General features: G+C 36.8%; 3 protein-coding genes across 4 annotated transcripts; all 3 read right to left on the reverse strand.

Moving 5' to 3' along the window:
* Positions 1 to 491: 491 nt before the first annotated feature.
* LOC130238319 (RING finger protein 212B-like) lies at positions 492 to 5526 on the reverse strand. The gene is made up of 12 exons (XM_056469297.1): positions 5427 to 5526; positions 5290 to 5342; positions 4502 to 4576; positions 4241 to 4347; positions 4093 to 4153; positions 3977 to 4005; positions 3845 to 3888; positions 1227 to 1251; positions 1084 to 1132; positions 916 to 976; positions 745 to 775; positions 492 to 663 (listed from the first exon to the last, which is right to left on the reverse strand). Exons 1-12 carry the CDS (start codon positions 5524 to 5526, stop codon positions 588 to 590), a joined length of 711 nt encoding a protein of 236 aa, XP_056325272.1. The 3' UTR covers positions 492 to 587.
* Positions 5527 to 6117: 591 nt separating this feature from the next.
* On the reverse strand, positions 6118 to 8205 carry zp3f.1 (zona pellucida glycoprotein 3f, tandem duplicate 1). The gene is made up of 10 exons (XM_056467531.1): positions 8121 to 8205; positions 7835 to 8013; positions 7496 to 7581; positions 7315 to 7406; positions 7056 to 7236; positions 6850 to 6955; positions 6695 to 6783; positions 6494 to 6585; positions 6327 to 6408; positions 6118 to 6223 (listed from the first exon to the last, which is right to left on the reverse strand). Exons 1-9 carry the CDS (start codon positions 8182 to 8184, stop codon positions 6362 to 6364), a joined length of 936 nt encoding a protein of 311 aa, XP_056323506.1. The 5' UTR covers positions 8185 to 8205; the 3' UTR covers positions 6118 to 6223; positions 6327 to 6361.
* Positions 8206 to 9001: 796 nt separating this feature from the next.
* Positions 9002 to 11736, reverse strand: zp3f.2 (zona pellucida glycoprotein 3f, tandem duplicate 2). Of its 2 annotated transcripts, XM_056467550.1 has the most exons (11): positions 11618 to 11736; positions 11078 to 11262; positions 10889 to 10992; positions 10728 to 10819; positions 10474 to 10654; positions 10277 to 10382; positions 9913 to 10001; positions 9723 to 9814; positions 9529 to 9635; positions 9399 to 9437; positions 9002 to 9314 (listed from the first exon to the last, which is right to left on the reverse strand). In XM_056467550.1, exons 1-9 carry the CDS (start codon positions 11682 to 11684, stop codon positions 9571 to 9573), a joined length of 981 nt encoding a protein of 326 aa, XP_056323525.1. In that variant the 5' UTR covers positions 11685 to 11736; the 3' UTR covers positions 9002 to 9314; positions 9399 to 9437; positions 9529 to 9570. The 2 variants fall into 2 exon arrangements, with proteins under 2 accessions (XP_056323525.1, XP_056323518.1); XM_056467543.1 differs by having other exon boundaries at positions 9399 to 9635.
* Between the last annotated feature and the right edge of the window lie 69 nt (positions 11737 to 11805).

An 11805-nucleotide genomic window follows, 5' to 3' on the forward strand; every position in this document is an offset into this window, starting at 1 on the left:
GACACCGGCACTCCAGGAAAGAGTTTGGACACCCCTGATTTAGGGTATTAAGCTAAGAATTAAATTAGATTACAATTTCTAAAATTAGCATTTTTTTTTACAACACAGACACAAGCATATTGATTATATGTTCTATGTTTCTTCTGGTATAACAAACTGTAAGTTTATATAATACAGTATTGTGACCAAATCCTACTATAAAAAGGGACTAAACTAATATCTATAATTATACAATTATTATATTTAAAAATATAATTTATTAGACTGATTTGTTTATTGTTCATCTCTTTGTTCTAACTGAGCCAGCTTGCAAAAACTGACATTTCTGATTAACACATTTATTGTTTTTTCTCATTGTTAAATTTCAATTACAATGTAAAATAAAAGCAAGTTATATTTTATCCATATGTGTCATTTTAATCCTTGCAATATGCTAAATCAAAAACAAGTAAAACACTTAAGATTATATTTTCAGATAGAATGAAGCCAAATATTTTACCCACTGCAATGGATTTTATGTGATGTACAACTGATAAATGGCTTTCCAATAACTTGAAGATTATAATGATAATACATAAAACTACTAGTTATGGTCTTGGGGACTGGAGGTAGGGTCTAGCCAGAAGCTGGAAATGAAAGTTGTTTGGAGTTGTATGTTGGGATCTACAAATAATGAGAAGCAAATTTGCAATTGGTTGATAGGGCATTAAAATGTTTAGTCTTGGTAAATGCATAAGTGGTTACCTTGTGGGAGTGTTAACTGAGCTGGGTGTCCCTTTAAGATAAAAAGAGAACATAAACACACAATAAGTCTGAACAATATTGTCCACCTTGAGTGACACTCTTTTTACTTTACGAACTCACATAATGATATCTGAGAGATATGATTAGTAATGGTATGATTACGTCACTTACTGAAACTGCGGTCTTGTACTGAGCTCACGGTTGAAATGGAGATGGATGACCCTGTTGGTGTCTAGAACAAATGAGATGTAAAACAGGGTTATATACATTTGTCTTGATAACTGGTCACATTTAACTAAACAAACTATATACAAAAATATAGCAGAGAAGCGAACTCACTGTCATGCCAGGTCTGGAATGTCTAAACCTCTCCAGTGTGTCACCCGAACTTGCGTGACAATTAGAAATTAATTTCATCATTGTTACAAGCGGATGGCAAATCTACCATATAAAAATGCCTGAGATGATAGAATCCAACCTACCTGACAGCTCTAGAATGAGGTGTGACTGTGGAAATGTGAGAACAAAATATTTACATTACAGTGTTTGCTTTTAGAGGGCAAGGGGTGCATCTCAATCAGCTCCCTAAGTCCTGAGGTCATAAATAAGTATGTTGTTCATACTGACAGTGGCATAAGTGAGTCCTCTACTGTCCTCTCCTCTAAAGTTTAGAAACAACAGATCTCATATTCTACATATTTTTAAAACATAATTAAAAGTTCACTACAGGTAAATTGTTTCATATACCTGCTACATTTCATTCATTAATCAATTAATGTTAAACAACCATTTTTTATATTGTTCTGTATTTGTCTATATATGTTTGTTTAAGGTTAAACATGAATATTGCAGTCAGTGCCAAAAGCCTAGTGGTTAAGTTTGTTGCCACATAGCACGATGCTACGCTGCTCACAACAACACAAATTTGATTTCTGGCATGAGGCTACCCACACTTTACTGGCTATAATCCAAATAAAGCTGAAACACCCCTAAAAATAATTATATTTTTATTATTTATATATATATATATATATATATATATATATATATATATATATATATATATATATATATATATATATATATATATATATGTGTGTGTGTATGTGTGTGTGTGAATTTGGCTTATATTAAAAATGTCTATTAATGTATATTAAAAGTGTGGTGCTGGTTCATGTGATTTATATTTCACGCTTCAGAACTACCATTGAGGGAATATTGTGAATTTCAATGCTTCCTGGTTTTTATGATGCATTGTGGAAATTTTAAGGTACTGAATGTTTCAGTGCACTGGAATAATTCTGCGATTGAGACAAGCCCACAAAAAGGCCGAATCCCTGATCTGTGCCCTGACTACTGAACCAGTGATCTGACTGAGAGGCACCCAATGTTGCGGACTCAAGCCATGAAACATTCTAAAACGCTTAACATGAAAAAAGCTTAACGTGGCTTATTGCACCTAAACATCAACCAGAGAAACTCAAATTTCTGTCAAACTGTACTTAACCCCAATTGTAATTAACCCTAACTGCTGTAAAAAGAACGAGTCCCAATTCCAAAGATACAGTGAAAACATCACGTAAAAATTTTCTCCCCCATTGAAGACTATTATAAGAAAAAAAGCTTAAAGTACCTAAACAAGCGGGGCAAATCAAATTTCTATCAAATTTTACTTGTGACAAACACTTTCTGATGTCAAAAGAATGAGCTTTACTTTTAGTGTGTGAAAATGATCTTGTTATGCGTTTCTCCCCATTGAAGTCCATTATAAAAGGAAAACGCTTAACATGGCTTAATGTACCTTAACAAGTGGGGCACACCAAAAAATCTATCAAATTTTACTTGTGATTTAACAAAAAATTTACAAAAAATCTATCAAATTTTACTTGTGATTTTACAAAAAATTTACTAAAAATTTATCAAATTTTACTCTACCAACTAGGGATGCACGGTGGTGCAGTGGGTAGCACGTTCGCCTCACAGCAAGAAGATCGCTGGATTTGCGCTGCGTTCCTGTGTGGAGTTTGCATGGTCTCCCTGTGTTCGCGTGGGTTTCCTCCGAGTACTCGGGTTTCCCCCACAGTCCATAGACATGTGCTACAGGTGAATTGGGTAGGCTAAATTGTCCGTGGTGTATGAGTGTGTATAGATATTTCCCAGTGCTGGGTTGCAACTGGAAGGACATCCACTGCGTAAAACATATGCCGGATAAGTTGGTGGTTCATTCCGCTGTGGTGACCCCAGATTAATAAAGGGACTAAGCCGAAAAGAAAATTAAATTGATGAAATGAAATTAACCCTAACTACTATAAAAGATCAAGCTCTGGTTCTGTAGATGAAATGAACAACGTCACATTAGCTTAATGTGGTTTAAATTAACATCTGGAGACAATCCAATTTTTCTGCTGTTAAAAGAAAAAACTTTTATTTTAGTATATCAATTGAACAATATCACTTTAAGCATTCTCCCCATAGAAATCCATTATAAGGAAACAGCCTAACGTACTTTAACCTAGACCAGGGAAACCCAAATTTCTGTCAAACTTTTCTTGTGATTAACACTAAATATTATTTACTATATACACAACTATTTCTCCCCCCATTGAAGTCCATAATAAGAAAAGGCTTAACATAACTTAACAACAACCAGGGGAAACCAAATGTTAAAAAGGCTTTTCATAAAATCTAATTTTATTTATGATAGATTAACCCTGCTGTCACAAGGATGCGATTCTTGTTTTGGAAAAACAATGCTTAACACAATATTGTTCACTTAAGTTGTGGAAACAGTGCTCATTCGATTTTGCTAGTAGTTAACACTAATTACAAGTAAAATTTGATAGAAATGTGATTTTCCCCACTCGTTGTTTAGGTACATTAAGCTTTTTCCTTCTATTAGACTTCAATGGGGGAGAAAACGCTTAACGTGATGTTTTCCACTTTATAAAATTGGGACTCAATCTTTTTACAGTAGTTAGGGTTAATTACAAGTACAGTTTGACAGACATTTGGGTTTCTCTGGTTGATGTTTAGGTACAATAAGCCACGTTAAGCTTTTTTCATGTTGAGCGTTTTAGAATGCCCCCATGAAACGTGCTACCTGGTGATGTGACAGCCACAGGAAGAATCATCCTTGGAGTTCCTCTATAAATGGGAATAATATATTTACATTTCATATATTACCTTATAATGTTTTATATTATAGCACCTAAACATAATTATCTGAATTTACCCGTTAATGGAAAGACTCCCAGGAGATGTCTGTGTGTGGAAAAAAATGACAGCACACATGAGAGAGAACGAAAGTTATAAAGCAAGTGAGGTGGACTCGCAACAAGAAACTCTCACCCTCCTTTGAGAGAGCGGCTTCTTTAGTTCTTCGTTCTCCTGTTTTAGCTCAGACACTTGCCTTAAATAAAACACAAGTAACTAAGCGGTCCTATTTTACCAAGTATTACTGAATATATACTTGAGCTCTAAGCCACACAAAGACCACCTGTAGCACTGGTCACGGACTTCTTTCAGCTTTCGCTCCAGTTCCACAGACCTGCTTCTTAAGAAGGCGATGACGCGCTCCTTCTGCCTTTTCTGGAAAATTGCAATCTGAAACACATGTTTTTCTTAGGCCTTGAAGTCATTGTGACATGATAAATTCAAGTTCAAGTTCCAGGGTTAACAAGACAATGTTTAGATATCTTTGGCCTTTTTAAATGCAGCTAGTTAAAATTTAAACTGGGGTAGATGAAATGCGCAAGACCTGTGCAATATGTTCCAGTCGAGTCTGAACAAGCTTCACTGGATCTTTGAAAAACATCTTTTCCTGAGGCTTCATCTACAAAAAATGAAAGTAATATGTGGGTGACTGTATAATAAAAAGGATGATATATTTAAGATACACATGTTCTCAAACTAATAATAACGTAAGTAACCAGAGTGACAAATAATGATTATAAAAAAAAAACATTTAAGCTTTGTAATATTTCAGACTATCTACCCTCATTTGACAATTAAACGAGCTAGCCATGATATTTACTGCAATCTTTCATTACTACTTAGTAACAAATGCAAATCTGTTAGCACGTAAGCCTGCCTATGTCTATCAGATTAACTAGTTGACTCATTTCTTTCATACTTAAAAGTACAGTCTGCACAATATTGATATTTTCTGCATGCTATATTAACATGCTCAATTTTTGTTAATACCGACAGACTATGAAAATGTTGACATGCCTGTATGTTTCTGATAAGTCTTTATTGTTTTTTTCCATGCACTACACACAAATCAAACTCAGCCTGAAATTCTGTTTATCGTGAAATGTGTAAGCCAAACTGTTTGAACAAAACTGTATTTATCACTTGAAACGACCACTCAGCCCACGTCCAGCGTGGACCATGAGACCCTCAGGGTGGGCTTTGAAGATTGGGGGTGGGTAAAAGTGTGGTTCCCAGGGCAGACCAGACACACCAAGGTCCCCTGTGGTACAAGTCCTGCTGACTTCGTGAAATGTTGCTGAGATCTTGTTTCTCCGCCTGATTTCAACTCACCTGCTCAGATATGTGTAGGTAGTTACAGCTGGCATGACAAACTCTGCACTGACCTTTAGGAAAACAGACCTTAATGAACCACCCTACCTTCTCTAATAATTAAAATACGACCAGTTCATGTCTAATTCACGACTTACTTGAATTCACGCAGTTCTCACAAAATATATGGCCACAGGTGGACACAGCGAACTTTTTTCCTTCCCTCACAAAACAGTGGTTACAGTGAAACCAGTTCATTTCACCACGGTGAAAGACCACAAATGTTAACGTATGAACGTGATTTGAATGTTTACCGTGCGGTAAAGCGCAAAGCTAGCAATTTTCTCTTTAGTTTAAGAACGCATAAGTTTAACAATATTAACTTGACGTTTGCGGTATCAATTCACCAGTAGCTAGTGGATTCTCGGTTAGTCTAAGTCACAATTAATCCAACAGATGGCGCCAAAAGAAACCGTTAAACAGTTCTACAGACAACATGACGCCATCTAGTGGTCAGGTACACTATACATTTTGTACACGTCGACTGGAACTGCCTAATGAACAAACCATGGCTACACAAAATGTTTTCAAAACTTAACCACTGGAATTTGTTGGAATGGATTGTCATACCAAACAAATAAAAATACTGTAGTGTAACTAAGTCACAAGCAGTTTCAAGTCTAACAAAAGTTCAATTGACTCGAGGTTAATTTATAGTGTACATGCATTTCATTAATATGCAAGAAACATTCATATAAAATTCTGGCGACCTCATTGACCAAGTGTCAGGGTTTACAGAAGTCTACATGCATATTTATGGTTTTAAAAATAAATGAATAAAGACCAGAATCCACTTAACCATTTATTAATTTTAATAAACAGAACAGTTCATCAGGAACAGATAGAGCTCCACCCTTAGGATGTCCAGAGCAGTTCCAGTGGCTTGGAGAACAATCTGAAATATTCAACATTAAAATTAACAAATATTAAAAAAATAAATAATAATAATAATAATAATAATAATAATAATATATTTGAAACGAAAAAAAAGAGCAGACCTGGACATGCCTAAAAAAGGTATTTGACACCGTAATCAGTTTGTAATAACCAGAGGCCCAAGCATAGTTAATGCTGATGAACCTGTAGATCACAAATCCAGATTACATTCAGTACTAAAACTCAGTAACCAACTCTTCATCTTTATACCATTTAGAACACAACACACCTGCTGCAATTTCCCTTTTCTTTCTTCCTTGACAACTAGTGTCACAGCAGCTGCAGAGAGAACTCTGGGAAGGATCATCCAACAACACCCATCTGCAAAAAGAGATTGAGCCCATTTGTATTACAAAAGTTAACCAATTTGCATTTAGGTTAAGATCAAATTGTATGAATTCAGGAGCGTCAAGCAATTAAATGCTCATACTGTGAGCTGGCACGGTCATATTGACATGCTTTCTTGCTACTGTCCAGAGCTTGAGGGTCCCATGCCACAAGTCTGCAGTGCAGGTAGACCTGAGGACGATGCATACATTTTGTAACAAGGGAAGTGTAACAGAGTAAAGTTGAAAATCAACTTACATCTTGCCCGGTGGCAAATTTGAAAGCTTGAAGATTTAATCTGATCTCTGACAACTGGTTTCTTGGCAGAAATCTGGAGTTAGTATTTTTGCTGTCTACCAGACACCTTGAGAAAAAAAAAAATAAAAAAAAATAAAAGCCAATAATTAAATTCACCCATGATTAAGTTGGTTCCACAAGAAAACAAGCTCCAGACAAAAACATACCCGCTATTTGTAATTAGTGGGTGAATGAGAGATTCTGGACTCAATGTTGGTGTTGTAGTGGCCCAACATTCATCCAAGAACAGTATTAAAGGCTGATGGCCCATTTGTTCAACAGAGGCAGAAATTGGGATTGTCGAACCTAAAGAAAATGTTGTGGAAGTAGCCAAACCACTAAAGTCACCTACAAAGAGAAAAGCATTAGAAAGATATTAAAATGGTCGAGAGATTAAATTCAATGTTTCACTAAATTTATACCCACCATTCATAAGGGTCAAGTGAAAGGCCAAACCCCCCTGGCCATATGTTTGAAACACCAGAGGATCATACAAAGGAGGAGCCCACTCCTTCGGCCTGAGGGGAAGAAAATTGATATACAGCAATCAGAAGACAGTGGGGCATCTTGATTCTAAGCTACATTCTAAAATGTAGAAAGCAACCACCTTTCAAATACACATGCCACTGGATAAGAAATGGTTTCAGCCACAGAAGTGATCTCAGTCTCAAATACAATCCCACCCATTGTCACCTAAGTGGAAGAGAATGTGAACAATATTTCTTGAGAATGAGCTTTTCAACTATGGGTTCCACCCATGCACAAGCAGACATTTAGTACTCCAAAGAAACCATAATCTTCAGTTTTGCTATACATGTTTCTTCTAAATGAATGTCAAATAAGACAAGAAATTAATTAAAACTTAAGTATTTAAAACTGCAAGTACCACTTTACTCATTAACTAATAGTTAATCAATGAAATAAGTGGCATTTTTAATGAACTCACCAGCCTCCTAATATCACAGGCCCCAAATTCAGCATGAAACACTGCCTCAGACCCTTGAGCGTTCACAGATGCTCGAGATGGAGGGCAGCTCCCCAACCGGAGAAGAAATGGATCTATTTGAGAAACCACTTCACTCCATTGCACAGAAACAGAGTTTTCGCCGCAGTTCAGAGTGATTGCTGAAGGGGGGTGAAATTGGATTTTAGCTTAGAACCGGTATGGGTAGCATACAAAAAAAATAATTGTCCAACATGGACATTGCATTCTCATACACGGTTTAAATTACCTGCTCGTGCCACTAAGGAAAAAGCCAGACTAAGAAAGACTACAAGTATCAAAAAGGACTGCATTCTGACAATGTACTCACACCTACTTCCAGGAAATACTTATGTATTTTGAATGCTAGCTAACCTAATTTAAGGAGTCACATGTGATGACCATTGATTGTGTAAGCTTAATTAACATCAGCTGCTAATGATTCATCTCTAATGATGACACAGTGTTGGTTGTTCACAACTCAAGTGTCATCTTCAAATGTATGTAAATGAGAGGGATTTTGTGTAGACCAGGGGTGTCCAAACTCAGTCCTGGAGGGCCGGTGTCCTGCAAAGTTTAGCTCCAACCCCAATCAGACACACCTGGGCTAGCTAATCAAGCTCTTACTAAGCTTTCTAGAACGTCCCTGCAGGTGTGTTGAAGTTGGAGCTAAAATTTGCAGGACATTAGTCCTCCAGGACTGAGTTTGGACACTCCTGGTATAGACCATTTTGAGGGACGTAAACAATAGCAATGGTTCTAACCTATTTTCATGTTTTATATTTTTAATTTTCACAGCATCCAAGAATAAAAAAGGTCAACTAACTGATAATGTTATAGAAGTTGTTTTAACCTGACGTTATGATTGAATTGCCTCCGGTTACAGTTATGAAGTAGTTTGACAACAATCAGGAAATGTTCATTGGCTAATGACATCACATTTAAATGGTCTATTTGCTACCAATCTAGTGGGTTAGTTTTATACTCCTGCTAAACAAAAGTTTAATTACAATCAACTAACTTACATTTCAATAACCTTTCTTTAATAATGGTGTACTAGTCTATGGTTCAAAATGTAATTGCTGTAAGACAGCATTACAAAAGGTTGCAAAAATATAAGCTACATGAAAATGTGTTTTTATATCTTTATTTTGCACAACTCAAACTTTTCAGACAATTCACAAACCTTTTCCTCACCATATGCTATTACACACTATATGCTACAACATCAGACCTTTCTTAGGATTTACCATTTTTAAATTGAGACATTTTATGACACATTTACAGACAAAATTATCATTTTGATACAAAGTCAGAAAGACAAAGTGTCCAATAACAGTCACATGTCACAGTTTTTAATAGACCATGTATAAAAGATGGAGCAGTCAAGAAAAAAAATCTGATGATGGCTGCTCCTCATGACTCCAGACGAAGAATCCAGCACCTAATGAAAAGACAAAGCGTTAATGCAGTTCACTAGCCATTTCTTAATCTCAACTATCCTATGTACAAAATAAACACCACTGACTTGTCAAATATGTACAGCATCACCAGACAGAACCTCAGCCTACAGATGAAGAAAAACAAAACCACCACCACTAACATACACACGTACAACTAGACCAGTGAACAATTTGACAATTCTTAAAATCATAAACCTTTTTCTGAGAGAAGAGACAGACAGACAGTTGGGGCAGAAATCACAGGGACCCTTCAGTAAAAGTCAAAGGTCCTAACACAGATTTTAACACCAGTCCTTGAGGTGCTGCAATCCAAACACACTGAATGTTAACAAACCCACATCGAGACGTTTACTGCATCTTTAGTTTGGAACTAATATGCTTTGATTTACCGAAATCTGCATCCCTCTTTTCACGACCACCGCATGTTGATTCACAGCACTGGCAAAGAGAATTCTGAAATGGATCATCTAAAAGTTCCCACCTATGAATAAAGCAAAAATACAGGATGTTTTCCAATAAAACATTAAAAGGATTGATTAGATATTAATAGGCATTTAATATGATCAGATATTTACTTACTCTCCAGTGGCTTTATTATAATTACACGCCTTCTTTGTTTCATTGAGGTCATCAGGATCCCATGCAATTAACTTGCAATGGATGTAGACCTGCAGGAAAAGAACAGGCAGCAACAAATTGGAGATGGGTCTGGATGCAGACCTGGTGCAGTGCAATCTGGGCTGCATCCAACGCTTTTTAATGGGATCACCTAACCCCACCCCCCTCACAGTGACGTCACTCGCTCCATTTGAGTGCATTGTGTCTGACATTGCGTCGCTGAATGATGCAGTCTCAGCTTGCATCATAAAGGCTGCATCCAGATACTATTGACAAATTCAGATGTTTAATAACTTGACAGGTTCCCATAAAGAGACTCCCTCACCTCTTGTCCCACAGCAAATCTGAAAGCTTGAAGGTGAAGCACAATCGAGGAGGATTGAAACCTCGGTAAAAACCTGGAGAAACTCTTCTTCCCATCTACAAGACACCTGTGATGGGTTCATGTTGTCAACTATGAAATTACGTTCACTTATCTGCAAATATATACTGTCTATTTCAATTAATTACAAACATACACACCCTTTATTGGTGATGAGCGGGTGTATAAGAGTATCGGCGTTCATTTCAGGTGTTGCAGATGCTACACATTCCTCCAGAAACAGTACCAGTGGCTGATGGCCTTGCTGGTTAACAGCAGCCCATATGGGTACAAAAGATCCCAAAGGAAAGACTGTGGATTCTGCCGGACCGCTGAAATCATCTGGAGTGAAGGTTAACCCTATATCATTAGGAGATCAATCAGTCAACAGACAAAGGTTTTCCTCCATACTTACGATTGAGGATTGCCATTTGAAAGGCCAGCTGTCCATAACCTTGTATTTCACCAGTAGAAAGACTCTGGAAGGCAGGAGTCCAACCTTTTGGACTAAAGATCGAATACAGGTTATTGTACTTCACCAATGAGAAGGATTTTGCCACAATGTTTTGACCTTACCTGTCATAAACACATCTAACTGGATAGGTGAAAGCTGGAGGGTAAGGTTTAGGCAGTGGCCTGTAAGTTATTTTGTTCTCATACACTAAGGATTTCCATGTTGACTAAATTAAAGAGAAAAATAAAAAGTTTATTAACATGTTTTCAGGATTGAGTGATCAAAAACAAAAATCCATGAAACAAACTTACGGTCCTTCTAAAGCCACATGCACTAAGTGGATAGTGAAATTCTGCATATGCTCCATCTTGCGTCATGTTAGAGAACACTGAAGGAAAGCAGCTACCCAAGAAAAGACGAGCAGGATTTGCAGTCATCATTTTCTCCACTTTCCACTTGATGTGAACAGAGTGGTCCTCGCAATTAATTTGTATATCTAGAAGAAAATGATAGAGGTGTAACTTAATTGTTTTTAGAGGTAAAGTAAGAATTCAAGCTAAAGAAAACTGAACAACTTTGGCGTCTGCGTTTAGTTTCAAAGCAAGTAATTAGCTAGTCAACCACCTTGGACTAGAAATTAAGCAAGCTAGCCCTGCTGAAGAAAACAGCATTGGCTGGTAAGGTATATTTTGAAGCTAGTGTGCTAATTTCAATGCTGTTTTTTTTAGCAGGGGACTAGACTATAAAATATGGTGGCAAGTCAGCCAGTTACAAAACAAACAACTTCTCCAACAATATGATTCATAAATCTTTTATCTTAATAATATATCTAGAGCAATAATAAACATTACCATCATTACTTTCGTCAGACTCAAATGCTGTGGCAACTGCAAAAACAAAAAGCCACAGATAATTCATGGTCGGGTAGCGCAGACCTAGCGAGGTGCCAACCAAACGCTCTCTGTAAAAGAAGCTGAGCTCTGCTTCGCCTCATCAGTAATTTATAACACCTGGCAACTAGGAAATTAAAAATGACAGC

Source organism: Danio aesculapii, chromosome 2 (genome assembly GCF_903798145.1).
Source record: "Danio aesculapii chromosome 2, fDanAes4.1, whole genome shotgun sequence".
Lineage (NCBI taxonomy): Eukaryota > Metazoa > Chordata > Actinopteri > Cypriniformes > Danionidae > Danio > Danio aesculapii.

What these genes read in the sequence shown, in the direction of transcription:
- LOC130238319 (XM_056469297.1), bottom strand. Translation starts at nt 5,526, where the DNA reads ATGAACTGGTTTCACTGTAACCACTGTTTTGTGAGGGAAGGAAAAAAG. An exon ending in ACCTACACATATCTGAGCAG is followed by an intron (nt 4,577 to 5,289) that starts GTGAGTTGAAAT and finishes CATTTTTTGTAG; the next exon opens with ATGAAGCCTCAGGAAAAGAT. An exon ending in GGGAGTCTTTCCATTAACGG is followed by an intron (nt 3,889 to 3,976) that starts GTAAATTCAGAT and finishes TCCCATTTATAG; the next exon opens with AGGAACTCCAAGGATGATTC.
- zp3f.2 (XM_056467550.1), bottom strand. Translation starts at nt 11,684, where the DNA reads ATGAATTATCTGTGGCTTTTTGTTTTTGCAGTTGCCACAGCATTTGAG. An exon ending in CATGTGGCTTTAGAAGGACC is followed by an intron (nt 10,993 to 11,077) that starts GTAAGTTTGTTT and finishes TCTTTAATTTAG; the next exon opens with TCAACATGGAAATCCTTAGT. An exon ending in TCAAATGGCAATCCTCAATC is followed by an intron (nt 10,655 to 10,727) that starts GTAAGTATGGAG and finishes CCTTCACTCCAG; the next exon opens with ATGATTTCAGCGGTCCGGCA.
- zp3f.1 (XM_056467531.1), bottom strand. Translation starts at nt 8,184, where the DNA reads ATGCAGTCCTTTTTGATACTTGTAGTCTTTCTTAGTCTGGCTTTTTCC. An exon ending in AATTTGCCACCGGGCAAGAT is followed by an intron (nt 6,784 to 6,849) that starts GTAAGTTGATTT and finishes CATCGTCCTCAG; the next exon opens with GTCTACCTGCACTGCAGACT. An exon ending in TATGACCGTGCCAGCTCACA is followed by an intron (nt 6,586 to 6,694) that starts GTATGAGCATTT and finishes CTCTTTTTGCAG; the next exon opens with ATGGGTGTTGTTGGATGATC.